General features: G+C 45.6%; 1 protein-coding gene across 4 annotated transcripts in view; it reads left to right on the top strand.

The window, feature by feature from the left end:
- Positions 1 to 27,809, top strand: part of RBFOX1 (RNA binding fox-1 homolog 1) — a 2,099,893-nt gene that overhangs the window by 1,916,594 nt on the left and 155,490 nt on the right. For all 4 annotated transcript variants that reach the window (XM_073899542.1, XM_073899544.1, XM_073899543.1 and 1 more), the window contains one exon: positions 5,780 to 6,022. In XM_073899542.1, the coding sequence (XP_073755643.1) occupies positions 5,780 to 6,022 (243 nt within the window). The remainder of the gene's footprint in view (positions 1 to 5,779; positions 6,023 to 27,809) is intronic.

The following is a 27,809-nucleotide window of genomic DNA, read 5'->3' as shown; positions in this document are numbered from 1 at the left end:
TTACTTTCTAAAAATGACTTTATTAAACCACTTGGGGCAATGAATTGGGACAAGGGAGATGTCTGGGGGTTGTGGGCAGGGGGGGGTGGCTCTCATTTTCTCTCTGTCTCCTGAGCCCACCTCAGAGAGAAAATTAAAGGTGCCAGATGTTTCAATGACCAAACCAATCCTCCCATGTTTGAAGACTGCCTCTCTGAATGTCTGCATGCAGTAGAGTCCACAAACTATGCTAATAGTCAGATTACAGTGTTAGTCTTAAAATAGCAATAATATCCTGGCTATTTCATGCTTCAGTAAAATATTTAAATTGAAATGGCATTTTTTTTTTTGCTTTGGTGACTCAGACTTGGTTGCATTTTAATAATCCTCTTGCTCTCAGTAACTAGAGTCCAAGCCACCCATTGGGGTGTCTCGGGTAATGATGGGGTCCCACATCATGTTGCTGTTGTTGAGTTGCTGCTCTGATTGAGGCTTGTGGTATGAGGACAGGGAAGTTTCCTCTACATTCCTAATAACTGTTTTCTATTTCAAGTCTCTATCCAGTTCCACAGCAGCAAGCGTTGACAGAAAACCTAAGGTCTTGGCTTTTTTCAAAAAAATATTTTGTGTATTTCTCAGCAACCCAGGAAAGTCCAGGCACTGAACATCTGATGTTAGGTTTGCACATCTCTTGCAGCACTTTCTGGATGATGTGGGGGTTCTGTGCAAAGCCGAATCACCCTCCCCACCACCTTGGGACACCCACAAGCACCCTGACACAGTAGATACCAGAATCTTTGTGATCATCTCATTTATTTAGGGAAAGGTGGGGGCTTGGCATTGGAGTAGAAGAAAGAAGGCAGCTTCTACAAATGAGGGAATGTCTAGCCAGAATGCTCCAAATAATTTTCGTCTGTCACTGTCACCTACATGAATTTGGCTTCGGCTTTCAACCAGGAGCCTAGTCACGTGCCCAAGATCTGCCTTGACCTGGAGTGCCAAAGGTGCCCTTAATGCGAATGTATTTTTCCAGAAAACACACTTCAGCCAAGCTAAGAATCCAGGAACACCACTAGGGAGGAAACAAAGACATCTCTGAAGCCATTTGAAGGTAAAAAAGAATTCTGTAGGAAGTACAATGATCTTAATTAAATATTAGCCATAATTAGCCCAAAGTGCAAATGTTGGGAATATTAATAGGGTCTCTCTGGAACAGTTGTCAGTGTTAATAAGTAACTGTGGGGGGTCCCACTAACATCTGTTTGAGGACTTCAGAGCAGGAGTGCCGTCCGGAGCCTCGTGGACTTGAACGCTACCTGTGGGCTCCTTGGTGACCATGGACACACTCCCTAGAGCTTGGTGCCCTGGGTTTGCCAGAATGACACAAGGTTTGGGTGGTTTGTCCCCAGTTGGCCCTTGCCTTTCCTAGGACAGCCTCAGAACCTTGTAACGCTAGACCCTGGGCTTCAGATGGCACAAATTTTCCAGGCTGTGGCTTTAACATGCACCAGAGGCTTGTCTGGCAAATGGAACACTGGTATTTCTGTATCAAGTACCCCAGCACCTGACTCCCCATAGGGTGTAACACACCACCAGGTGGGTAGCAGGTCCTGAGGCCATGGTGTATGTATAACCAAGAGAGGTTTGTTTATTTCAAAACGGGAACAAACCTTTCCACCAGGTGATAGTCTTTCGAGGTCAGAGACACCTGGGCGTCCATTCGGCTCCTGGCTTCCCTAAGAGCTACTTGTTGCTGTGACCTTGCACAATCATTTCCTAGTTCTGGACTGCATTCTCCTTCACAGCAAAGGAACATGGAATGAAAGAGGCACTGCATGCAAAGCAGGGATCCTAGGTCTTGGGAGATTAACATTTGGGGCTAGGTAATCCTTTGTGCAATGCACTGTCCCATGCATTGTAGTGTGTTTAGCACCATCCCTGGCCTCTCCCGACTAGATGTGAGCAGCAATGCTCGCCCCCCCCAACTGGGAATAACCAAAAGTGTCTGCACACATTGTCAGATGTCCCAGGGAGCAGTCACCCTGTGTAAGAAGTACTGATGCCAAGCCCCAGCACAATGCCTGGTACCTTCTAGGCCTGAGAAGAAAGCATCCCTCAGGGTGCCTTCTGAGCACTAGTAAGAAGAAGAGATCCCTTTCACATGAGCACAGAAGCCTGAGGTCGTCATTGATCTTCCTCTCGGCAGCCCACTGTGCTGAGTCTGAAGCCTGTGTGTGCACATGTGTGCTTATAGCGCAGAGGTACAAAGATGGAAGGCACACTCTGAAGAAGACTTCTCCATTGGGCACCATCCTCGGCACCACCCATCCACAACTCTGGCTGAGCTTTCCCCCTTGGTTTAGGGAGAATGCACCCCCCCTTTCTCTCTCTTCCGGTTTTACTGCCAACTTTATTTCCTGCCCAAACTTACCATTACTTCCGCAACAGTGGCTTCTTACTTGATGTCCCCATATTTAGTGATAACTTTGCCACCTTGATGTAAAAACTTTTTCCGCAAAGGGCCAATATGGTTAAATAGTTTAGATTTTGTGGGTCTCTCACAACTACTCAACTCTGTCATTATAGCACGATGAGCATGGCTGTGTCTCAACAAAACTTTATTTACAAAACAACCAGTGGGCCAGATTTGTCCCATGGATCATTTGCCAACCCCTCTTCTATCCCCTCACCCCACCACCCTATGTCCTGTTGTCAGGTTAAGCTTCTCAGAGCCCAGAATTCATTATTCAAGCATGCATTCACTTAGTAAGTACTAATAAATGCCTGCTTTGCAGCTAGCATGCCATGGGACAATGGAAATGGAATGGAGAATGTGACACAGTCCCCAGCCCTGAGGACTCTCCCAGACAAATAAGCAGGCAGTGGCAGCACTAGGAATTATGTGAGATGTGGCTGCAAGCTACAGTGGAGCATAAGTGGGCTCAGTGTCAAGGAAGGCTTGCTGGAGGACTTGGCCTGGGACCTGAAAGGACATTCAAGACTAGCCAGGCAAGGGAGTAGGGAGGGTTTTCCAAGCAGAGGGGCAGCGAATGGGTAGATTTGATGGATGTGGAGAGTATGGAGTGACTGTTGGCTTCCTGAGGGCAGGCCTTTCTCCTTCTGATTCAGAGAGAGCTCAGATCCCAACAGAAAGCCCTTGCAGTTTTTTGGGAACCTGTGGGGGAGAGATCACTCTTCCTGAGACTGCTCTGCTATGTGGAAAGGCCTATGTGTCCCCATAAAAGTGTTTTCTGCTAGAGGCAGAGGGGAGGAAACCTTTTTCCTTGTGTGAGCATCTCTCTGCTGTTGCTTGTGGGATCATTTCATGCTCCCCTATGGGGCCACACCTGGAGTTTTCACTAGCCTCTCTTTCAATTCAAAGAAGCAGCAGATTGAAGGGAAGGGGGGCTGAAACAGACCTTTGGGCAGAAGTAGAATCTGGCACAACGAATTTCCCTTTGGAGGGTTCTCAAGATCCCAAACTTCTCATCGGCCAGAAAAAAGTGGTTCCGCATGGAATTTGCATTCAGAGAGCTATGTTCCTTGAGCAGCCCTGTGGAAGAGAAGGATGCTAGTTGGCTTATAAATGGGAGAGGATATTTCTGTTCTTATTAGTCCAGACTCTTTTGGTTGTAAGTAACAGAAAATAAAACTATCTTACCCAAAAGGAGGCATTTACTGACTCATGAAACTGAAGCAAACAGTGGTGTTATTAACTGCAGGTAAAGCTGGATCCAAGGCTTCACGTGATGTCACCGGGACTCAGTTGACCTGTTTCTCACTTTCTGGGCTCTGTTTTCCCCTTGGTTGGCTTCTGCTTTAGGTGGGTCCTTTTCAAGTGGCAGTTGTTGGCAGATCTAGGGTGGCATTATTTTTACAGGGGCCAATCCCAGAGGAAGGAGAACTTCTTCCCCAAACTCCAGGAACCTTGCCTCCTTGGCATTGCTAGAGGTGAACTCACTAACTGGCTTAGATGGATGGGCGTGAATCCATGTCCCTGTGACTGTGACTCTGGAACCCTCTGAATAGCCAGGGTCATGTGACTGTGTCTGGAGGTAAGCTGCGGCAGGGCTCAGCGCCATCTGCACTCTGTGGGCTGAGAGTGAACGAGTCCCCTAAAAGGAAACCAGGACTTATTCTAGACAAAAAGACCGATGCACACGAAGCAGCAGCGATAATGTGGCTTCCCAAGGATGGTCAGGGTTAACTTTCCACGTGCAGGGATCCAACCACAGCGCAGACAGACCCTGCACAGCCCCAAACTCGAGGAAAAGACGTTAGACAGAAAGTAAGCAATGGTTGTGCATTTCTGCTTCCAATGCACAGACATTTGGAGACATTCGTCTGGGGGAGGAAAGGGCATGATGGGAATGTTTTCACTTGTAAAATGTTTTAAACTTATCCTAAGCTTAGTTCTCTTCAAAGTGTCATCTTTAACATTCTAATTAAGGTCCCCTCTAAACAAATGCACAAGCTCTGTGCACGGCTCCGAGAATAAACTTTTTTTCGGGGGGGGTCCCTTCTCTGTCATAATGTTTTTGCTGCACTCAAGTTGCTTTAGCTGGAGAGGCTCCTGAATGTTGGTGGCAGGGACCGAGGAGATGTGAGCAATTCTGATATTTTTGCCCTGGTATCATTCTATGAGGGCTGAAGTCACATCTAATTGACCATGGACAATGGGAGAGGCAGCTCTGTGGTGTGCTTAATTGCTAAGCTTCTCTGTCTCTCTCTGACTGATCTCTTTTCCATGATCTCATGAGATCATGAAAAATTTGGGCCTCTGGGTTACAGTTTCTGGTGCAGTGTGCATGTGTCAGCATGCCTGTGTGTATGTGTGTGTGTGTGTGTGTGTGTGTGTGTGTGTGGTGTGTGTGTAGGGTAGTAGAGTTATGAGGGTCTGGGTCGGGTTAGAGAGAGATAGATGTTTCCTGAAATGGAAGCATTTGAATTCAGGGTTTTTTTTAAATCTTTTGACTGGACTGTAATGATCACACTGCATGTTTTGCCTAGATTGGAAGGGTGAATTGTTATATAATACTCTGTGCTTATAAAAAATAAGGCAGGGGGCGGGGGAGGCATTGACTAATGAGGTTAAGTCCAGCATTTTGTAAAGATACTTAAAATGGTGAACACAGTATCACAGAGTGCCATCTTTGTCCAAATTAGGTCTTGAATGTCCATTGGCTGCTTCATATTGGCGCTGGGAACATCACACACACACACACACACACACACACACACACACACACACACACACACACACCATGACCATTAAAAGGACTTCCCCCATCCCATTATGTGAGCCAAGTCACATAAAACTTTGATTAAATTCAAATGCTTAGATGAATTGTCTCTCCTCTCAAGAACACACACGTTCAATTTAATCTCTCTTGGCATTTTAAGTATCAAATCAAGGCTCTGCTATCTCTGAAAACTATATGCTCAAATGTTCCAAAATGGGAACGAAATAAGGAGGATCTGCCAGAAAAATCGAATCGGGCAGAGCACAGAACCTCCGTCTTTGGCTATGGGGCTGGAAGGTATGGGGAAAGTGACTGCATCTTGCTGAGCCTCGATTTCTGCATCCGCGCAATGGGGTTATGTCTGTATACATGCTGAGCACTATTTCCTTATCGAGTCTGGGGAAGACGAAGTGGGATGCATTCATCTCGGGCTCTTGGCATAGTGCTGGCCCCTGCAGTGTTGGGGGGAGCAGTAGTCCTTGGGCCTCAGGGAAGGGGTCTGCCTGGTGCCCTCTCACGGTGTTCTCACCCTCTCTCCCCCTGTCTGATTTTTTTAGGGTAATCAGGAAGCAGCAGCTGCCCCGGACACAATGGCTCAGCCTTACGCTTCGGCCCAGTTTGCTCCCCCTCAGAACGGCATCCCCGCGGAATACACGGCCCCTCATCCCCACCCCGCGCCAGAGTACACGGGCCAGACGACCGTCCCCGAGCACACGTTAAACCTGTACCCTCCCGCCCAGACGCACTCGGAGCAGAGCGCAGCGGACACCAGCGCGCAGACAGTGTCGGGCACCGCCACAGTAAGTGGGCGCGCGTCCTGGGTAGGCGGGTCGGTGGGGGTGACGACGGCGCGCACGCCACCCGCCGGGGGCTACCACGGCGGAGCAGTCCCTGAGGCCCACCCTCTTGCAGCAGCTCGCAGTTCCCCTATCTAGAGGCCTCCTCTCCTATTACTTACTTAAATCAACACATTTTTCCTTAACTGCTTTTATTCCTAAAGGGAAACCTTCATCTAATTTCTGTTCCTATTGCATTGCCTTTTCTGGAATGATGTCCCCTTGGTAGAATCATACACTATGTAACTTTAACAGCTTTATGGAGATATAATTTGTATACCAGAAATTTGCCTATTGTTGGTGTACAATTCACTGATTTCTAATATATTTGCAGACTTGTGCAACCAGTGGCACAATCTCATTTTGGAATATTTCCACCACCCAGAAAGAAACCTCATGCCCCTTTGCAGCTCCTCCCCATCCCAACACCTGTCTTCTTCAGCTTCTTCAGCCTCCTTCAGGCCTTTGCGATTTACCTGTGTTGTTCTGTGTTTTGTGTGAGCCATAGGGTGGAGGAGGCCTGGGCTGCAAAGGGGCAGCACCAGAGAATTTTGCAGGGTCATGGAATGTTACGTATTTTGATGGTGGCTGTTCACTTTATGCACCAAAAAAAGTACATCTTACTGCATGTGAATGCATTCAGTGGATTAAAAACAAGCAAACAAACAAAAAAGAAACATTTTATCTCCACCATAAATTAAAAACTAGCATTGTTGGCTATTAATCAAAGATAAGCCTAAATAAAAATAATTATTAAAATTAAACACTTGTTCGTTTGTGCATGACCTAAAATAACCACAAGACGTATATGTTCATTTGAGAAACCTTGTTCTGTGGGATTCTTTAGAAGCCTGGGCATGCCAAGCCACTAGGATAGAACATTTCATAGGTAGAAGGCAATTGTGCCTCTTTCTCCTGCCCCTAGACCTCTGGAAAACCAGTATTTGTGAGGAAATTTCTTAGTTTGCAGCAGGAGATTATTTTTTGGCCCTCAAAGTAACCATTTACTACTTTGCTACCTGGTACTTCATTTCGAGGCCAGATACAGAGATTTTTGAAAAATACTATACATTCTAACATGGTCTATTGCCTGCCTCCCCTTTTTTATTGTGGTAAAATATGTGTATGACATGGAATTTACCATTTTAACTATTTTAATACATATAATTCAATGGGGTTGAGAACATTCACAGTTCAGTGCAACCATCACCATATCTAGTTCCAGAACATTTTCATCAGCCCAGAAGGAAACCCCATACCTGTTACAGATACACTCCCCATTCCTACAAATGTGCTTTCTGTCTGTATGGATTGGCCCATTCTAGATATTTCATAAAAACAGAATCATCCAATATATGACCTTTGGTTCTGGCTTCTTTCACTTAGTAGAATGTTTTCAGGGTTTATCCACACTGTAGCATGTATCAGTACTTTGTTCCTCTTTATGACTGAATACTATTCCATTGTATGGTTATGCCACTTGTTTGTCTATTCACTGATGAGCATTTGAGTTGTTTCCATCTTTGGGTTTTTGTGAATAGTGCTATTTCCTGTTTTTATCTGGCTGTTCAGACTTAGACAAGTTTATTAAATGTATTTGCTGGTCTAGCAGGTGTCTGTTATCAGCTGTGTTAACTACCAGGTTGGTGTTTATTTGGTTTTGGTTATTTTATGACAGTCAATGTTAGTAGGGCTTCAGAAGGTTATTTTAGGACTGAAAAAGACATGTAATAATGTCCAACCAGACATCATGTATTAAGCCTCAATACGTGCCTACTATATTAACCTGCTGTGGAAGATCCATTGTTCATACATATTTTTAAGCCTCTCCTGTGGCTAGGACTCATACTAGGTGACGTGGCTGAACTGAGCAGAAATGATCCTTTCCCTCTTATAACTTAGTGTGAGAGTCATAGAGTGAGCATGTGTCGATCAAACAGCTGTATAAACACAAACTGTGATAGGTGCTCTTAAGGAAAAGACAGGTGCCATGGAGGATTAAGAAGAGCAGGGGTACTGCCTGCAGATGAGTAGTCTGGGACTCTTTCTTGAAGAAGATGATATTTAAGATGAGAAGATAAGCTTTCCAGGCAGAAGGAATACCAAGGTCAAGGTCCCAAGGTTGAAAAGATCTTGACTTGTTCAAAAAACTAGAAAGAGGCCAGTATGTCCAGGGCATGTGAAGAAAGTCCAGGGGTATGGTGGGAAAGGATGAAATGGGAACAGTCACCAGGGATCATATCCCACGGGCCTGGTGGATTTGATAAATGGGTGGAATTCCACATTAGGAGCAATAGGAATCCATTGAAAAAGTTTAAGCCGGAAGAGTTAGAAAGGGAAATCTTAAAAGGAAGGGTTAACGACGCATACCTAAAAGGAGATCTGACTCCATTCGAGAAGTTGTGATGCTCAACATCCTTCTCTCACAAAAAGAACTCTTTAGAGATCAACACAAATTTAAACAGGGTGTTGGGTGTCCACAGCGCCTCAGGCACTGCAGTGCCATGAAATGGTGAGCACACATGCTCTCTTACCTTAGAGAGATTTTTGGTCTGCTAGAGAATATAGGATATGTATTCTATTATGATTGTAATGTGATAAGCTCTAGAGCATGGATTTTTAAGGCTTTAATGTGTTTCAATGATGGAAGAAACACTTGCTAAAGGATGCGCCTCAACACCCTGGTTGAGGGGATATACATTTCATAGTCTTCTGGTTGCTGCTGGTAACAGAAAATTCAGCAGGAAATGCACTGGCTTATACAACAAAAAGTCTCAAAGGACGGCTGACTTTAGACACAACTTGGTGGTTGGCATACATGTGTTGGGTTCCAACAAGATCCACCTCTGGCTCTTCCACTTGCTCACCTTTATTCTCTAGTTTTGTATGATGGTCCCGGCAAGTTCAGGCTGCTGATATCATACCAGATTCCTAGGGAAAGACTCTTGGATTAATCCATGCAGACAAGCCCTGGGAACCACCCTCTTTCCCTGGTTTGCATTGTATTCTATCTGTTCAGTGGCTGAAGCTGAGAATGGGTGCCTCAGCCCTGGAGCCACTGAGGAGCTCCATATCCAAATATAGAGACCAAGCATGGGTCCACTGGAGTCAATGATAAGGTGCTTAGGATCTTCTCACTAACAGTATTAAACATATAGAAACTGGTCAGAACTAAAGGTGAGCCATTTGTATAGAGAATCTTGAACAGATACATTTGCCAAGCATCAGGAATGGAGAGAAGTACAGGTAGATCATTGGAAAACTCACAGGTGACAAGGTTTGGAAGGCAAGGAGCTACTGAGTGAGACATGAATGGGGTCTCCAGACTGGAGGTTGAACCAGAAGAGTGTTGTCAGGGCTGCCTGGCAGGTGTGAACTCAGAAGACATTATTGAAGCTGACGTCGCTGGAGACAGGGAGAAAGCAGTGCACTAGAATGTTGAGGAGAGATACCAGGGGGCCAGGACTTGAGAAGTAAATGGGAATGGTTGGGTTAGAGCGCACTACCCATCATGAGCACTTGCAGTCAAGAGAAAGAAAAGATAGTAACTGAGGAGCATGAGAGTTCAGAGGAAACAGTTTGTACAAGAGTAGATTTGGGTTCCTATTTTATGCCAAGGAGAAGGCACCTGTGGGGGCAGGCGAAGGGACCGAGAACAGGAGGTAGGGAATGATGACTCAGGAGAGAAGGTGACCAAGGGTGTACACATACAGCAGGTAGTCTGGGAAAGGAGAAGAAATACTTTATTTTTTTTACAGCTTTATTAATATGTAATTGACACGCAATAACCTGTGTGTATTTAGAGCATGCAATTTGATAAGTGATGACAGATGTACATATGGTGTAACCAACATTTCTGTCACCCCAAAGCTTTCTCCTACCCCTCTACCATCTTTCCTCCTGCTCTCTACCTCATTCCCCAGAGGGACCCCTGGATCTGTTTCTTTCACTATAGCTTAGTTTTTAGTTTCTAGAAGTTTAGAGCAACAAAGTCAAACATTATGTATTCTTTTTGCCTGGCTTCTTTCACTCAGCATCTTTGCTTTTAGATTCCTCTGACTTAGATTGGTAGCTCACTGCTTTTCATTGCCAAGTAGCAAGCCATTGTATGGATGCCCCACAATTTGTTGATCCATTTGCTCGTTGATGGGTATTTTGGTTGTTTTCAGCTTTGGGTCACTACAAATAAGGCTCCTATGAAATTTGGGGAACATTTCAGGTTTGAAATAGAAGAGAAATGTCTTGGTCCATTTGGGCTACTGTAATAAAATCCCACAGACTGGCTTATAAAGAGCAGAAATTTGTTGCTCACAGATCTGGAGGCTGTAAGTCCAAGATCAAGGTACCAGTGTGTCGAGTGGGGGACCCTTCCTGGTTCATAGCTGAGCTTTTTCACTGTGTCCTCACATAGCAGAAGAGGTGAGGGAGCTCTCTGGATCTTTTATAAGAACACTAATCCCATTCATGAAGGCTCCCCCTCATGACCTGATCCCCTCCTAAACACCTCCTAACACCAACCCTGGGGCTTTAGGATTCCAACATGTGAATGGGGGGAAGGCATGAACATTCAGACCACAGCAAGAAGAGTGGATGTGTGTAGAAACTGAGAAATCTCCAAGTCAGGAAATACTGTGAGGAGCTCCTTCTCTGTTGCCTTCACGTTCTCAGGGATGAAGTCACCATCATCAGCTGACAGAGAGAAGCAGAGGAATTTGGGAGCAATAGAATGATTCCCGAATTTGGACAAACATGCTAAGAATCTGGTTCAGATGATTCCTAGGGTGTCTGAGGGGCAATGGGCGCCTCTCTGAGCTGGGAGAGTGTGAATTTGTGGAGGGCTGGTTAGCCGGCCCCTTTGTCTTCTCCAGCAACATTTGGGTAAGACACGTTGTCCCTGGGAGTTTCAAAGCAAGGGGAACCATCCTAAACTGAAGAAGGGGGTTACCTGGCCTCGGGAAGGGGCAGGAACATAAAAGAGGCCATCTTGTTTTCTACTACACATGATTCCATGCATATGCTTTTCTCTCTTGGCCAGGACAGAAGGTGCTTCTGCTGTCCGTGACATCCTTCTCAGTTGTACTTTACTGACCCAACCGAGCAGAACATGGTCTATTACAAGTGCGCTTCAAAATGTCTCTGCATCCTCACGCATTTACTGAGTGTATCTTCCCTTCACTCCAGGTTCTGTGTTAATCTGAGGAAGGAATTTTACCTCCGAGTGGGTCAGACCCATGTTCTCCTAACCCTGGAGTCCATGGCCCTGTATTTGCATGCCTAAGTTATTCTCTACAGGGTCGCATTGTGCCTGGAGTTACCCTAACTGTTCTTGTGCACGGTTCTTAATGCCAGTCTGAGGGCGCTGTCGAGGACATCATTTCTTTGAGAAACCAAGTAGTTTTGGGTATGAGAAAACATCCATCCATCTGGTAGGCTCCAAGAACATCTAATATATGCACATGATTTAACACAAAGTACAAAATCTGTAAAAGGGAAATGGGATGCACCCAGAGCTCCCAACCAGAACTGAGCGAAGTACAGACAGAAAAGACCTACCAGGTCATCCCCTCCATTCCCCAAGGGCTGAGAGGAGTCCCTGCAGGACATATTTCTGCTGGGTGTCTATTCAAGGTAGGCCTCCAAACACATCGTGGATCGCTGTGTTGACAGAGCCAATGCTCTGTTATCTTAGCCACCGCTCCTGACAAGGTATTTTACTCTTGACATATTATAATTAGAGATTTGCAAGTAGTGAATTCTCCATGTATCTCCAATAGCAACTTAACTTCTATTTTTAACACCTCTGCAGTCTGTGTAAAGTCTCCCACCAGCTCTGGGATCTGATGGGAGAAAGAATGTGGGTCCTAGGGCGAGGTCCCCGAGCTCTGGACTCTGTTGACAGGGACAGGAGCTGCTTGAGGAGCCAAGTCCCTGACCTTCAGCCGCTTCCAACTACACCGTCAACTGGGTCTCCAGATTTCCTTAATACCTTTAAGAAGTGAAGACATTGGTTGGTGATGACTTCCTGTTCTCATCCCCTTTAAAGACTGGTTCTGCTTTTGAAGCCAGATGTGTAGCTGAGGTGTGGGGAAAACTCAGTGCCTTCCCTTTTGTCTGTTAGCTGCTGCTGTTGTTGATATTATTATTATATTAAATCATTAAATTAGTTTTAATAATTAAATTATAAATTACATTATTATTATATTAAAGCAACTCAAGTTTGTGGTTAAAAAAGCCACACTTTAGAAAAGGGTATACAGTGAAAACCAAACTTTCTTAGTGCCCACAAGCCCAGTTCTTCGTCTCCCTGCCAGAAATAACAGTTACCAATTCCTTATCTTTCCTTCCAGAAATGTCTTGTGCCAGCGGGAGCATATGCCTGTGTCTTGGTCCATTCGGGCTGCTATAACGAAAATACTACAAACTGGGTGGCTTATAAACAGCAGACGTTCATTTCTCACGGTGTGGGGCTGACAAGTCTGAGACCATGTCTCTGGCGGTGGCCATGTCTGGTGAGGGCGCACTTCCCACTGTGTCCTCACGTGGTGGGAGGAGACGTGGGGCTCTCTGGAGCTTCTTTATGAGGCATCCACCCTTATGACCTGATCCCCTCCCAAATGCCCCATCTCCCAGTATCATCACCTTGGGGGGTAGGATTTCCACATGTAAATTCTGGGGGACACAAACATTCAGTCTATAGCAGGCTTGCTGGTCTACTTCCCTCTCTATGTGTGTCTCTTTCTATCTCTCTCTGTCTCTCTCTCAATCTCTCTCCTATCTTTCTGTCTCTAAATCAAATCTCTACCTCTCTAATTCCTCTTCCCAAAAGAACAGAATTAAGATAGTTTGAGAGGTGTCTGCCATCTGGGAAGAGGGTAGGGAAGGTGTGCCGCTGTTGACTGAGGACTGCTACGGTCCACAGACCATGATGGATGCTGTGCACACCTCATCTCGTTTTGCCTCCACACCAGACCCTTTAAATGATATCTGTACTCCCGTTTTACATTGGGGAAACAGAGGCACCAAGAGGCTAAGGACGCTGTGAGTTTGGGAGAGTTGTGAGTGGCAGAGTCGAGAGCCTTGCCCAGGTCTGTCTCATGTCAGAGTCTGGCTCTTTCCTCAGTCTCCGGGGTATTCCTGACAAGGGCTCCCAGCTGGCAGCATAAGTGACCAGTGCCTGAGGCCAGGGCGAACAATCTAGAATTCTTCTGGTTTCTTCAGCCCTGCTCTCCAGTTTGAAGTAGCAGGTCAGTGAAGAACCTGGACTGTAGACTTGTTGGGATTAGACCTTCTCCTCCACCATTTGGGCTGGGGCATTTGCCCTCTCTGCTCTTATTTTCCCTCATGGCCCCTCCCTCCTCTGGGGTTCTGCCCTTCTCCAAACCCTCTTCCACTTCCCTTCTAAATACCCCTCAGAGCTGCGTCGGAGAACACCAGAGAGTTCCTCTCCCCAGTGGAGGACTTCGGCCTCACCTGCTCACATTGAAAGTTTGGTGAAATCATTGAGCCTGTCTAAGAATAGGCTGAAGAGCCACATCAAAACAGGAAACGGGGAATAGCAATCTCAAAACTGATAGTCTGCGCAGGGAGTGTCAGACTATGTCCTAAGCACTTTTCATGCGCAATTTCAAATTATCTTGACTTTCTGTCACCCCCCCCCCCCAAAGAAAAGTATATATGAAGCATTATATAAGGAACCAAAGCAAGGGGCTTCCTAAAGTTCATTGTAGCTGATAGGGAGGAGCTAGAGCTCTAAACCAGGTGTGTCAGACTCAAGACCAAAAGTCCTAATGAGGGCTTGAAGCCCAGAAGGCATCCCCAGGCACACCTAGGCACTCAAGCCAGGCTCTTCGTCGCATAAATTGTACAGGATGCTTTGCCTGGGAATCACCCATCGCACCCTGGGGAGGGCCCCAGCAGACCCAAGCATGTGCAATATTACAGGCTTAGCGTGTGCTCTTATTTGAGACCTGTGCCTTGAGCAAACTCCAATAACACGTTTCGGTGGCTTCGCAATTGTCTTTTCAGATGACAGTGTGGCTGAACTGTTTTGTCCACACCGGTTCTATTTGCCTAAGGTTCACATTTACCTTAAGGACACAGGAATGGCCTCTTGTTCCCTCAGGAGGCCAAGTATTATGCTTCTGCCTCCTAGATAACTTTAAAATAAATGACCCATGGCTTTCAGGATACATTAAAGGCCTTCATTCCCCAATACCAGGGCCATTTTACCATTCTAAAGCCCCTGTTCACCAGTTCCCAGTCCTGATAGGCCAAAAGGCATGATTAATCCCACCTTAGGATAACTCTGAGAGGGGCGGGCTGGCTGGGAGCATCAGAGACCCATGTGTGTAATGTCCTGTTACAGCACTAGGGTTATGGCCTTGGAATCCAGTGGAAGTGAATGTTCTCATGACAGGTCAGAGATAAATACCATTCAGTATTGTCAAGATCATCAGAGAAGAATCAGGTGAAGAGCCTGAAGTTCCCACTCCGTTTCTGACATGGAGTGGGACCGTTGGCATGTGACATAACCTGTCTGAGCCTCACTTGCTGCCTCCGTATATGTGAGGCTTAGAGCAGCAGTGACGTCCTGAGGAGATAATGCTGAGGGAGGGCTTCACAGTGACGGCACACAGTAGATGCTCTGCCATAAGAACCTTTCCAATTATGAGAAAAAAAATCACATCATTCCTAATGGGAAATCAGAGTGTTCTCTTCTGTCCTGAATTTTTCATTCTCAAAATTCTTCAGGAGAATAAATTCATCCTAAGAATTGCATAACTTTCTGTGTTAAGAGTCAAACCAAGACTCAAAAATCCCCACATTTATTTTACAAGTAATTCTTACATTTAATGATTTTGATACGAATAGCTTCCAACCACTCATGTCTGAGTCCGACCGATGGGTGGCAGCTAGTCATTGACCTAATTATGTCCAGGCCATGCGCACATGAGGCTAAGATTTATTAGGGAAATATGCAATTGATGTTCTGTTTGTAGGGCTCAAAGCCACCTTGCTTTTGCTAAATGAGGAAAGATCAGAGGTGCTCTGGGAGTGAAGTTGGTGTTTCCTTCGGGGGACTTGATTGTCGTGTTTGAGTCTCCCGTCTACTAGGCACTTGAAATGTTTCACCTTGGCTTTCTCTCCATCTGGTGTTTTGTGCTTATTCACACCCATATTCATTGTCATTAATTTTACACTCTCAGGATGACTAAGCAGTCTCTACCCTTGATGAAGATGTTAGTCTTTGAGCAAGTATCAGCACATGGTGTAGTTCGAAAGAGTTGGGTTAATGACTGGATAATCTGAAGATGAAGTGGACTATCTGTGAGCTATACAAGCAGCTGGTCTAGGTGTTTGAAAAACCTACTTGCCTTTGCATGGCTCAAAGCCCCATTAGGTGGTTTTGTTGCTTTTGCTTGTTTTTGTTTGTTTGTTTTTAAATGAACTTAGGAAGCAGGCACTCGTCTGTTTTGTGTGCAGTATTTGAATCACTCATCAGCCAACCATAGCTCATGTTCTTAATTGGTGGCCATATATTCTACAAGTTTATAGTGAGTTGATAGGAATTCTGTGCTCTATTTGGATTCTTGGCTGGAGAAGGTAGTTGGCTAGGTTCTGTTAACTGAGGGTTCCTGGGTGCTTTGGCCAGACTCTTGGCACGTTAGAGCCAGAGGAAACCAAAGAGTCCAGCTGGTGCATCTTCTCACTGTACAGATAGGAGATCATACAAGTTAAGGGCTGAAACTCAAATGCTTTCAGGTCCAGGCAAGTAACGTACAAGTTTGAGAGAGATTGGTTTATGATGGAGAAATAGGTAAAAGAAATCATTAATTTTCTCCATTAATGTAGGAAAGATAAAACCATAGGCAAGGTGCTATGTGACCCCTTGGTAGTGACACTGTTGTGGTCTAGAAGACACACGGACCATCCAAAGGGGTGCCTCCATCCGCCCATCCAATCACTGCCATGTTGAATTGCTGACCCAGCATTATAGTATCTTTTAATGTTCTTTTTTTTTTTTAAAGTAAGCAGCTATTTGGATTTTTATGTGTTCTCTTGTTCACTCCTGTTTCACTCATTTTTGTTATCTGCCCAGCCTCTGAAGATATGAGTTTATAACCCCTGACTTAGTCTTGGAATCTTAATTTATTTTTTTTAAACAAGAGGTAAAGTTATGAGCTTTTTTTTTTAAAAAAAAAAGATTTTATTTATTCACTTGCGAGAGAGACAGAGAGAGAACAAGCAGAGGGAGAGGGAGAAGCAGACTCCCTGCTGAGCAAGGAGCCCGATGCGGGACTCAATCCCAGGACCCTGGGATCATGACCTGAGCCGAAGGCAGACGCCCAACCATCTGAGCCACCCAGGTGCCCAAGAGGTGAAGTTATGAGCTTTAATCCTTCATTACAGGTGTATAAAAAAGACAGCTTGAATGCTTCCGCATGACAGTGCAGAGAATCATAGAAGGTTACAGCTTGAAATGACCATCCTGTCTGCCTGCTTCATTTATGAATGACACCAAGGCTCAGAGAGGGAAAGTGACCTGCCTGAGTTACACAATGAATATCACCCAAAAGAAAATTTCCACTGTAAAACTTCCCCCACTACAGGTCCTACTGGCTGTGACCGTCCTTTTTCCCTTCCATCTCCTGGATTCTGTAGTAGTTTTCAAAATCCACTTACTTGGGGTTATCTCTGCATTGAAATGGATAAAGCCCAGTATCTTTAGGAGCAGTTCAGACTATGGCTTGGGGCTCCATTTCTCTTTGACATCTTACTTTGGTTCCTAGCCAGAGGTTGCAGAGCCTTACTCACACCTTAGAAGGCTTCCAGACTTCGAAAAAGAGTCCTTATTTCCCTCCTTCTCTCCTGCTGATCCTGTCAGTTAGGTTGAAGGGGCTGTGCTTATTCAGTGGTGTTATGTATTCCAACCAGCTCTAGTCTGAATCACTTCTGGGTCAAAACACTCTAACTAGGGGGTCTGGGTTTCTGCCTTTGCATCCCTGGAAAGGAGAGAGGCTGTCGGATTGTCAAATTATAACCTTTTATGTACAGCTGTGTCCAAGTTACCGCCAAAGCTCCCTGAGGGGCAGAAGCTCCAAGGCTGGGCTCTGCCCTCCGTAGAAGACCAAACAAAGCCTTTGAGGCAGGTGAGCCTGGTAGGTGAGCCAAGCAGAATGAAGAACCCTAGGGGCTCTTCAACTCCTGGACTTTGGAGAGAAGGTCACTACAACCCAGACAATAAGCCATCCCTCTTGCGTCAGGAATGTATCGGGCTCAAGGACTTGATTTTTATGTGATCTCGATGTCCTTGGGACAAAGCTACGTGGGCAAATTTGTTCTTCGATAGACCTTCCCTCTACCCAGTACAGACCTAAACAAACCAGGCCGTTGGGACCAAGATGATTTGAAACCTTAACAGTTGCAGACTTGTTTTGGAAGTAAAAAGGGTAGTTTTTTTCCTTTAAAAAAATTAATAGAGTGAGTTACAAATAATACAATTCAAAAAGTTTGGGTTACCCTGGTCTTTTAAAAGTGAAAAATATAAATGTGCATCCTAATTGGTAGAAAAACAAATGGAAATTTCTTGGGCTAAAAAGAAAAAAAAAGAGGCAGCTGTCATTTATTAATAACGTATGAGGAACAGTAACTAGCATTTAGTGAGCACATACTAGATGCCTAGTGCAGTGATGCTACAAACTTTATGTGCATGACCCGAGTGAATCTTACAGCCTCCAGAGAAGGCGGGGACCATAACTGACCCCTTGTTACCTAAGTGAGAGAACCGGAGCATAGAGAAATCAAGGAGACTGCCCAAGGTCGCATCACAAAGCCAATAGGGCAGAGCAGGGATTTAGAGGCAGCTAATCCGACTCCAGAATCCACTCAATCATTCACTCCAAGAGCCAAGCACTACATGGCACATTTTCTTCACATTCCATAGCCCATCGAGGGATGGATGTGAAGATACCAGAATTATAGATGAGGAAATAGAAGCACAGATGTTAAGTCGCTTGCCCCAAGGCCATACAGCTAATAAAGGGAGGGATGTAAATGCAAGCAGAGGTCTGGCAGATTCCTAAACCCACGTTGTGTGACTTCCCCATCAAAAGTAGTTTATTTTACCTAAATGACATTCTCTGCTATTTTAATCATGATATCATAGCAGACAAATGTGTTAATAATCTTCGTCTCCATAATTCTGTGTTTAGCTGAAAACTGCCTCAGTTTACACACACACACACACACACACACACACACTTTCTCTCTCTGATCCCTCCCCTCCCATCCCCCAAACACCCCAGACCCCCAGGGCATCCAGTGGCCCCCATGGAGTGAAAAGGGCCTCAAACCTTTTGGCAAGCTGACTGAGGAAGCCTGGATCTCCCAGATAAACTTGAGACAAGGAAATCGCTAATTATAACCCAAATTGTATTTGACTTCTGCGTCTTTGCTTCACATTTTAACACTGCAATTTAAAGAGATTGTTCCCTGGCCTTTTTTAGGGGAAGAAATTAACTACCGTTTTCTTACTAAGAAAAACAGTGGTGACAGCAATACGGGAGTGACAGGCGGTGGGCCCATCCCGCCTTCCCTCTACCCAGATTGCACGTGGGAGCCGGGTTAGCAATTATGCAAGGAATTGCCTGGGGTTCCAGGCACTGTCTCTGGGTGACACCCATCTGGCCTCACCAAAGGGAAAGAGAAGATGAGGGTGGGGCAGGCTTGGGAACAAGAGTCTCTTTGACTCCAGGAGTGGAAGTTTGGAGGCAGAAGGCAAGCAAGGTGCATTTGTCCTTGGATTTGGGGGTCTTCTCCTGTTTTGGGCCACTGGCACTCTTGACAAAGACTAGAGGGGACCCGGTCAGAGGTTGGAAAGGAGAGTTGCAAGCATTGCCTGGACTTCAGAGCCTTGGCTGTCTTCCTGTCTGATCCAGCTGTCCATGGGATGCAAAGCCCCTTGCCAGCACCCCGTTTTCCCTCTTCTCTCCAGCCTTCCCCGGGCCTTTAGTATTGGTGTTAAGCCAGGCCAAAAGTTGGCAAACTATGACCAGTGGGTCAATACCAGCCCACTGTCTGTTTTTGTCAATAAAGTTTTATTGGAACACAGTTGCACCAGTTCATTCATGTATTGACTATACCGCTTTGCTTTTGCAGAGCTGAGTAATTACAACAGACATATAACCCAGTGAGCTGAAAATCCTATTTTCCTCTACTTAAAAGGTTTTCTGATTCCTGATCTAGGCCAAAGTTTACATATTGTTGGCCTGCTGGCTTTATTTAGACCTCAAGCCTGTTTTGTTGGGTTTACAAATGGAATGAATTGCCTACATTTTGAAATAGGAGATTTCACAGTATAGTCTGGCTCTGATTAAAAAATGGAAAAGTTTAGGGGTGCCTGGGTGGCTCAGTCATTAAACGTCTGCCTTCGGCTCAGGTCATGATCCTGGGGTCCTGGGATCAAGCCCCGCATCGGGGTCCCTCTCCCACTCCCCCTGCTTGTGTTCCCTCTCTCAGTGTGTCTCTGTCAAATAAATAAATAAATAAATAAATAAAATCTTTTTTTAAAAAATGGAAACGTTTAACAGAGCACAGCAGTGGTGTGCTGATGTTGAGGGTAAACTGTCTCTCGAGGCTGTTTGCCATAGTCAGCACCACTCCCTACAGTATTTTACCATCCTTACTATTCTTGGTAGGCATTCCAGTTTGACTAGGTCATGTGGGTCTTCTGGATTATTTTTTAATAAGACATTTCCAATTTCTCCCCTGGCCAGTGAATTACATTTCTTTTATTCTTGCTCCTTCATCAAACTGGCCTTCCCTGTGGAACTCTGGCGAGAAAGTAAATGTTTGTGTAATGCCAGAATCCAGTGAATGCCAGATTTATATCAGAAATATAGCATCTCCTACCCCTAAATACATCCATATTCACACACACACACACACACACACACACACACACACACTGCCCCTGTTTTCTCAAAAGTCAAAACCTGTATCACTGCTGTCTTTGATTTAAATCCAAGCTGGATTAGTACATGTTATATTCTTCTGAGATCATGGAATGAACATCACACTTGTTATTATTAACAGGTTGTTAATAATAGTAGTGGCCAATGTATTCAGGCTTTAAGTTCATTAATCCTAAACCTAATGGCCAGTAGGTTTACCCCCATTTCCCAGGTCAGGAAAACAGAGACCCAGAGAGGATGTACCGTCAGAAAGTGATGAGCACAGAACTCAAACCCAGTCCTGGCTGATGCAAAGGCACAGCTCTCTTGGCCATGGCAGCCCTTTAAAGCACATAGGCACAGCTAATGGAGCCAACTCTTGACTGAAGTAGACAACCGATGCCCAGCTCCGGAGCTGACACGTACAGTTTGCTAAGCCCCAAGGCCAAGTCTTCTGCAGCTAGAACAATTGATCCCAAGAAGAGCCTCTGGAGGCCTGAGTAGCAGCACTGAAGGTCGGTTTTCCGTAAACAGTCACTGAAGATTCTTCCATGGCTCTCAGCAGACCTGCTGAGAATATTTTCTGCTCGCCAGCCTTCACAAGCTCAGCAGAGGGAGATACTGGGGGGTGGGGAACCCCACGTTTTCTTTTAAAAATAAGGGCTCATAGGGAAGGAGGATACCCACGGCAGAGGAAGATTCCAGAGACCAGGATCTGGGTTCTGTGTGGCAGCTGAATTCCAGCACGGAGCCCAGCCTACCCTGAGACACGTGTGTGGCTTTAGGAAGCCCTGTGATTTGGCACCTGCTGCTTGGGCTTCGAGTCTGCAGGCTTCATGAGGATGCACAGTGGTCTGACTGTGCCGTACATATCAAGGGCTGAGCCCTTGATAATGACACTATAGACGCGAGGTAATTACACATCTGTTACTTCCCAAGTCAAGCTAAGTGGACCTCTGATTATTATTCTGCATATAATAGGAGCATAACTAACACTGAAGGGAAATTGTACTTCTCTATTTTATTAACCGCTTTTATATTCCCTTGTGCAAGGCTATGATGCTATGAAATCTCTTTAAATGTGATATTACTCAATATAATACAATAATAATGCACACACCGTAATGTATTGGATTACTTTGCAAACAGCCCTTCTGAAATTGAATTTCCCATCATTTCCCTGGGCCAGCTCAGGGTTGCTGGGCTCACAGGCCCTTTCTGTGCTTGGGAACCTGGGGTCTACCTTCACAGTCACTTAGGTTTTCATAGATGTAAGCAATTGGTCCACATCATCTTTATTCATGGTGGGGATGTTGGCGAGCTACATTCCCAGGCATCTCGCGGTAAATTGCAGCTCAGCAATAGCAACAGTTTCTGAAACCTCAGCATAGTTTGAAAATGATCTGGGTTCGATGACATCAGGGCGGAGCTAAGTCAGATGGAAGGGATGCCTTCCATGCTGGAATTAAATTCTGAAGTATTTGTAATCGCCATTGCTGGAGATTCTGAGAGACCTGTACACTTATTTCCAACTTCTGCTCATCTGTAAACCCTTTCATGATACCATCTCAAAGCCGTGGTTGGTGCCCCCTTGACATGCTGCATATGCCTTGAGAATTCACCCCTTTGACATCCAAAAATAATGTTTATTGAATCCATACAATGTGTCAAAATTGTAACAATCTATTAAGTGGGACATCCAATAATTTTAGAATACTTTAAAACTTTATTCTTGCCATAAAGCTATGAAGTCCATAATGATGCCCCTGTGCCTTGTCTTTTTTATTCTTCGTGCCAAGCACAGTGCCTGGAATAAGGTAGATACTCCAGAATTGTGCGTCATTTCTTTATTTGTGGAAAAGTCTTGAGTTCCTGCTATTTGAAAGGGACAGTGTCAGGCCGTGGAGGGAGTGTGGCAGAAAGAGGAGTCAGTGAGCTACTGCAGTAGTCCAGAAAGGACAGGACAACATGCAATAGTGTGGTCTGGGCAAGGAGTGGGCTATAGGATGTAAGAAAGTGGGTAGGATCCAGGATGACTTTAAGTTTGGGCATGAGTAAAGGCCAACTCTTACAAAGCCGAATCTTGGTGGAGATGAGGATCATTTGCCAAAGAGTAGAAGGATTTGAGATCAAAATTTGTGCGTGTGAGTGTGTGTGAACTTGGAGGTGGTTGTAGGACATGTAGATACATCATTATACAAGCCTCTATTCCTTTATCTTTAAAATGGACAGAATAGTGCCTATTTCACGTGGTAGCTGGGATTCTTAAATGGACTGATTTATAAGGAAGCACTTGGCATATAGGCAACAAGTAATGAAATGTAGTTGCATCTGAATTTCTGACACATTAAACCTGTGCCCTTTTAAAAAATTGGACAGCCAGACTGGAATTAATGGATAATGTTTCAGGTTTAGTCTGAAACACAGAGTTTCCTATAATTGAGTCACAGTGTATAGTGCCATGGGGAGAAACGAATGTTAAAGCTAAGAGTCTTCAGTTCTCATTCCACTTAGGGCATTCACCTATGCAAATCACTCAGTGCAGGGGTAGTAAGATCACCAATATGGTGTCAGATTGTCTTGAATCAAATTCTACTTCTACCACCCTCTTAACAAGCTAAGCAAGTTACTTAATGTCCCTGAGCCTCAATTTTTCAGACTATAATTGTCTTAACTTACACAGCTTTTGTGAACACAAAGTGGGTATTTCAGGCAAAGGTCTATGACTATGCCTGGCATGTAATTGGCACTCAGTCAATGGGGGCTATGGTGAAGAAACACTTTAAGTCTTGGTTTTCCCATATTTCAAATGGACACAATAATGATCTATGCCCTGCCCAACTCACAGGGTTGGAGTAACTATCAAATGACCAAGGAATCTGCCAAAGCTCTTTGTAATATACAATATGCACATGTGTGAACTTCTGTTACTAGTTTGAGGTACTATAGTCTTTTACAATGTGGCCTTCAGAATGGACATCAGGTGTAGATGATACTGTCTTTACAGATGAGGAAATTGAGGTTTGGAGAATTGACATGACTTGATGTCTTTCCCGTGATCACATCACTAGAATGTGGTATGTCTGAACCCACAATCTGTGCTAAAACCACAACTCTGTAGTACTTCTCCTGCAGCCTTCTCTAAGGGGCTGGGTTTGGAGGAAAAGGACTAAGGAAAGATGGACCTGGTTCTGTGGGGTCCATCTGTCCTGACCTTGCCAAGGGAAGTAAGAATCAGAAGACACTGGTTTCTGACATGACTTCCCCCAGACCCCTGCCCTCGTACCCACCTCAAAGTGGTGCTTGGGATTAACAGAGAGAGCCAGAGACTAGCCAGACCCCCCAGTGCAAATTTCCAGTTGGATGCAGACTAGAGCCTTTGGAAACTAAACTGTGCATTGGAAAACAGTTTTGGATAAATTAATTTCTGTGATACATAATGCATAAGGGGAAATCCGTGGTATTTTTAAACAATGGAAATGAGAGAATCTGCCTTTTGGGCATCGATCCCAATTACATTTAGTTCAGAAAACATTTATCAACACCTACTGTGTGCCAGGTCCTTGCTGGGAAACAGAGATGAGTCAGACATTGTCTGTGCCCAGGAAGGGCGAGAAATCAGTGGAGGCACCCGCTGAGCCATCAGCCCCGGGTTAGACCTTGAGAGCAGAAGACGAGGGCCGTTGTGAGTATATATGGCTGCCTCTTCTTGAGAGCGTAATAAGGCAGATCAATAATGAAACATCTGGGAGATGCTTTACAGAAGGGACCTCCCATGGCCTTCCCAGCATCTGTGTTAGGCTCGCAGGAATGTTTCCATTTTGCAGATGACAAATTGGGGCTCAGGGAAGCCTTATAACCTGCCCCAAACCCCAGGTGCCTCATGTTGCCAAGGGTAGACTCATCCCCAACGCGACTACCCTGAAGTCCCTCTGTACAGCTTCTGCTGTGTCTCTGAAGGATGTTCATTTTTGCAAACTCTGCTGAATTCCATGAGTTGACTGGCTGCATCTCTCATAGGCTCAGATGAGAGACACTATAGATCCCACCTTGCCCAAAGCCCAGGGTGTTTCCCTTAGAAGAAGCCCCCCACCTGGAAATCCAAGGCTCTAGCAGTTCACAGAAAACCCTTTCCACCCCTACTGCTGTGCACACCCTGAGCAGAAAGATAATTCACCCTAATTATCCAAAACCCATATTTAAGGACAAGTACAAAGAACTCTAACTGAGGTTCAAAAATAAACAATTCAGCAAAATTGCACGAGGTAAATTCCCTCAGAAAGAACTTCTCATTGACGGTTCTAAAAGGGAGCCTTTACCCTTTGTTGGCTGTGGATTCAAGTTAAAGGCACAGGCCAGTCTGCTCCCAGTGGCACATGTCCCTTCACGCCAATGTAGCTCTAGAAGCCCGGCTGAGGGGAAGGTCCTCCCTCTCACTGTCCCCCCATCCTGTGTCAGATGATACAGGATTTTGGTTTGGTTTGGTTTTCACCTGGTGTTTCCTTGTTTTTTTCTGACTTATTTACTTAAAGTTGAAGGTCTGTGCTCATTTAGTGCATAGGAAATACGCATTCCACCTAGAGTATCTCAGATACAATCGTATTAATCTAGGTTTGGGGTTTGCCCTTTAATCAGTTTCTGACATAGAAGTTTAGCGATTTATTTTCTGGAATGCTCAAAAAGGGCTAGTCCATCAGTGTGGAGAGCACACAGACCGTCCTTCTCACCAACCGCATGGCCCTTGAACCTGGCACTTTCTCTGAGGCTCAGCTTTCTTATCTGGCCAGTGGTCTTGTCGATTGCCACAGGGATTGAATGGCATGACACGAGTGATTCGGGTTGCTTAAGAAATTCTCCAGGTCATTCCTAGAGTCGTTGCTTATAAGGATGTCTCAGATGAACAGATGCTTAATTTGGCACCAAAGCAAGATCCCTAAGGGACAGTGTAGCTCCTCGAGGTCAGAGAACTGGCCTTGGCAGGTACCTGAGGGTCTTCCCTCTCTTAGGACCTGAGCCGAAGAAGAGTGCAGGCCCTGGGAGCTTTCCCAAGGATGCTGCTGAGCCACCTAGAGCAGCACTTCCCTGTTAGACCTGGCAGATGGGATTTTGATGATAGGAAATGTAACAGAGGCTGAAACCCAGAATATTCTGAACCTACTCTGTCACCCCCTCCACCATATGGGGTACCCAGCCCAGAGGGATGTAGACTGGGAAGACTGGCCAAAGGGGAGACAAAATACTCCTTTTAAAATATCCAGGCAAGCCACAGAGGTCGTCTGATGCAGGGACGTGTGACAAAAACTGAGTTGGACAATGTGACCTCCGCCCAAACACATAAGCCAGACACATAATTCTCTCACTTTTCCCCTCATCTCCCACCCTGGATCGCCTAGGTCTGCAGGCCAAATCCCCAGTGGTTGCAAGCACAGAGGAGGTGAAACTGGGTCAAGGGATAAAACAGAAGATAGACAGATGGAAAAAAAGGGAAGACATGAAGGTGGAGGGAGAGGGAGAGAGACAGAGATAAAGAGACAGAGGCTAGGCTCACTCCATAATTTTTGTCTTCTTTAAAATTTATATATATTATATAAATATATATATATATAAAAGCAGCAGGGAACTTAAGTGACATCCCTACTGTAGGTACTGACATTGGAGGCTCGGTGACCCTGGTCGCTCTAGATGGAGTCCCAGCGAATGTTCCAGGTTCTGAACGATCATACCGGCAGGTGTCCTGACTCAGTAAAAGGGGCGAACGGAGGGCCGCCTGGATGGCCCAGTCGGTTGAGGGTCCAGCTCTTGGTTTCAGCTCAGCTTTGGCAGCACTATCACTGCCACTTAGACTGCAGAGTGGCGAACTCTAGGAGGCATTTGGGATTGCTGGAAAATATGAGATATTTTGCAGGCCTGTTCCCGTTAATGGTGATGCCAGGAACTGCCATTGCCAAGGACCCATCAGATGCCACTGGCCCACGTATCTCCTGATCCCAAGAACCCTGGAAAGGGCCATCGTTCCCTTTCTCAGATAAGACACCCGAATCTAGGAGGCTTAAAAGGCCTGTGTGGCCACAGCCATGCAGCCCATGGAACGGAGCCTCATGCGTATTGAAATCGAGAACCATCTCTGGACGGTTTTTTAACAACCGTAATTTATGGAGTACCTGATATTTGCTTCACAGCATCTATGTGTCCTAAACTCTTTATTTCCATTCGTCTTCTCGATAACTCTATGAAGTGGGAGAGAATCCCCTCCTTCTCTGGAGGAGGAAAATGAGACCAAGAGAGCCCGAGCTGAACCCACGCTGACTCCTAAGACAGGGCTGTGAGTTGCTACAGTACATTTCTCACCTCTCTTTGGGAGTAAAAGCTGCTTGATGATGGCTGTTCTTGGGGGACAATGACTAAGGGAAGCAAGACTCGGAGTCAGACCAACATGTGTCCAAACTCCTGCTAGCTGTGTTGTCTGGTTTGTCAAATGGACTCAATCTGATGGACTGTGTTACATGGTGTGTCCCCCTCCCCACCCCAAATTCATGTTCACCTGCCACCTCAGACTGGGACCTTGTTGGAAATAGTTTTTGCAGGTATAATTATGGAAGTTAAATGAGGTCATATTGGGCCACGGTGCACCCTAAATCCACCGGCTGGCGTCTTAGAAGAAGGCCCGGTGAGACACAGAGGGAAGAAGAGCATATGAGCACAGAGACAGAGGTTGGGGTGATGCGGCTACAAGCCAGAGAAGCCCAAGAACACCAGAGCCCACAGAACGTAGGAAGATGCCAGGGAGGATTCTCCTCCAGCACCTTCAGAGGGAGCGTGGCTCAGCCAACACCTTGATTTTGGACGTCTGGCCTCCAGAACTATGAAAGGATAGATTAATATTGTTTTAACCACTCAATTTGTGGTAATTGGCTATGACAGCCCAAGGAAACTAATACATCCAAAGTACTTGCTTCTTGAATTTGTTGGCTTTATAGCACTCACTACAACTCGCAATAATTTTCCTGATTAGGTTACTTGTGTAGGCCCATCGGCCACACTGTCAGCTCCACATCGTGTTTTGTTCATCATCCCTGCCTCCCCAGTGCTTTGCTCAAAGTAGGTGCTCAGGGAAAATGTGCTGAATGAATGAATGAATGAATGAACGACTGAATGAAAGGGGCTGTTTTGAGGCTTAAGCAGGATAATACATTGAGACTGCATCAAACAGTGTTTGGCCAAGAGTGGCAGGCAAAATAAAGGTTGTTTTGATTATCATTCCAGGCAGGAGTTATATTTTTCTTAGGGCCCCTCTGCCTTGCAGAGAGCCAACGGGCACTTGAGTAGTTACGCGGACCGAGAGAACATAGCTAAAGTAAAGGTTGTTTCTGCAGAGATTGACAGGAGGAGAGCCCCTGCCCTCCCTTTCTTGAAACTGCAGTTCCCTTTCAGAAAAACAGCCCACCGGGGAGAGGGGCAGGGTCCAGGCAGTGGGGGGCAGGGGCGGCAGGGTTTGCAGCCCCCTGACCCCCTGGCTCGAGGCCAGGCCTCCACCTTCCTCCTCTGCAGGAGGCTTTGATCTCATCTCCCTGTCCAACAGACACACATTAGTCGATAATTCTGGGAGACATCAAAACCCCAGATCTAGCCCCTCCTCTGCCTGCAGCTGCCGGAAGCTGCAAGGCCCTGTTAATGGGCCCTGGACAGGTCTGTTCTGTTCCCTGGGGTTTGAGGTGTACTGTTAACCTGTTTTATTAAAGCCCCAGCTCTGTCTCCACTCTGTCTGTCTCTGACCCGGTGAATTTAGAATTAAGCCAGGT

Source organism: Callorhinus ursinus, unplaced genomic scaffold (assembly GCF_003265705.2).
Source record: "Callorhinus ursinus isolate GAN/ISIS: 27379988/994484 unplaced genomic scaffold, GSC_fseal_2.0 scaffold13, whole genome shotgun sequence".
NCBI classification, from domain to species: Eukaryota; Metazoa; Chordata; class Mammalia; order Carnivora; family Otariidae; genus Callorhinus; species Callorhinus ursinus.
This window is presented reverse-complemented; position numbering and strand designations above follow the sequence as displayed.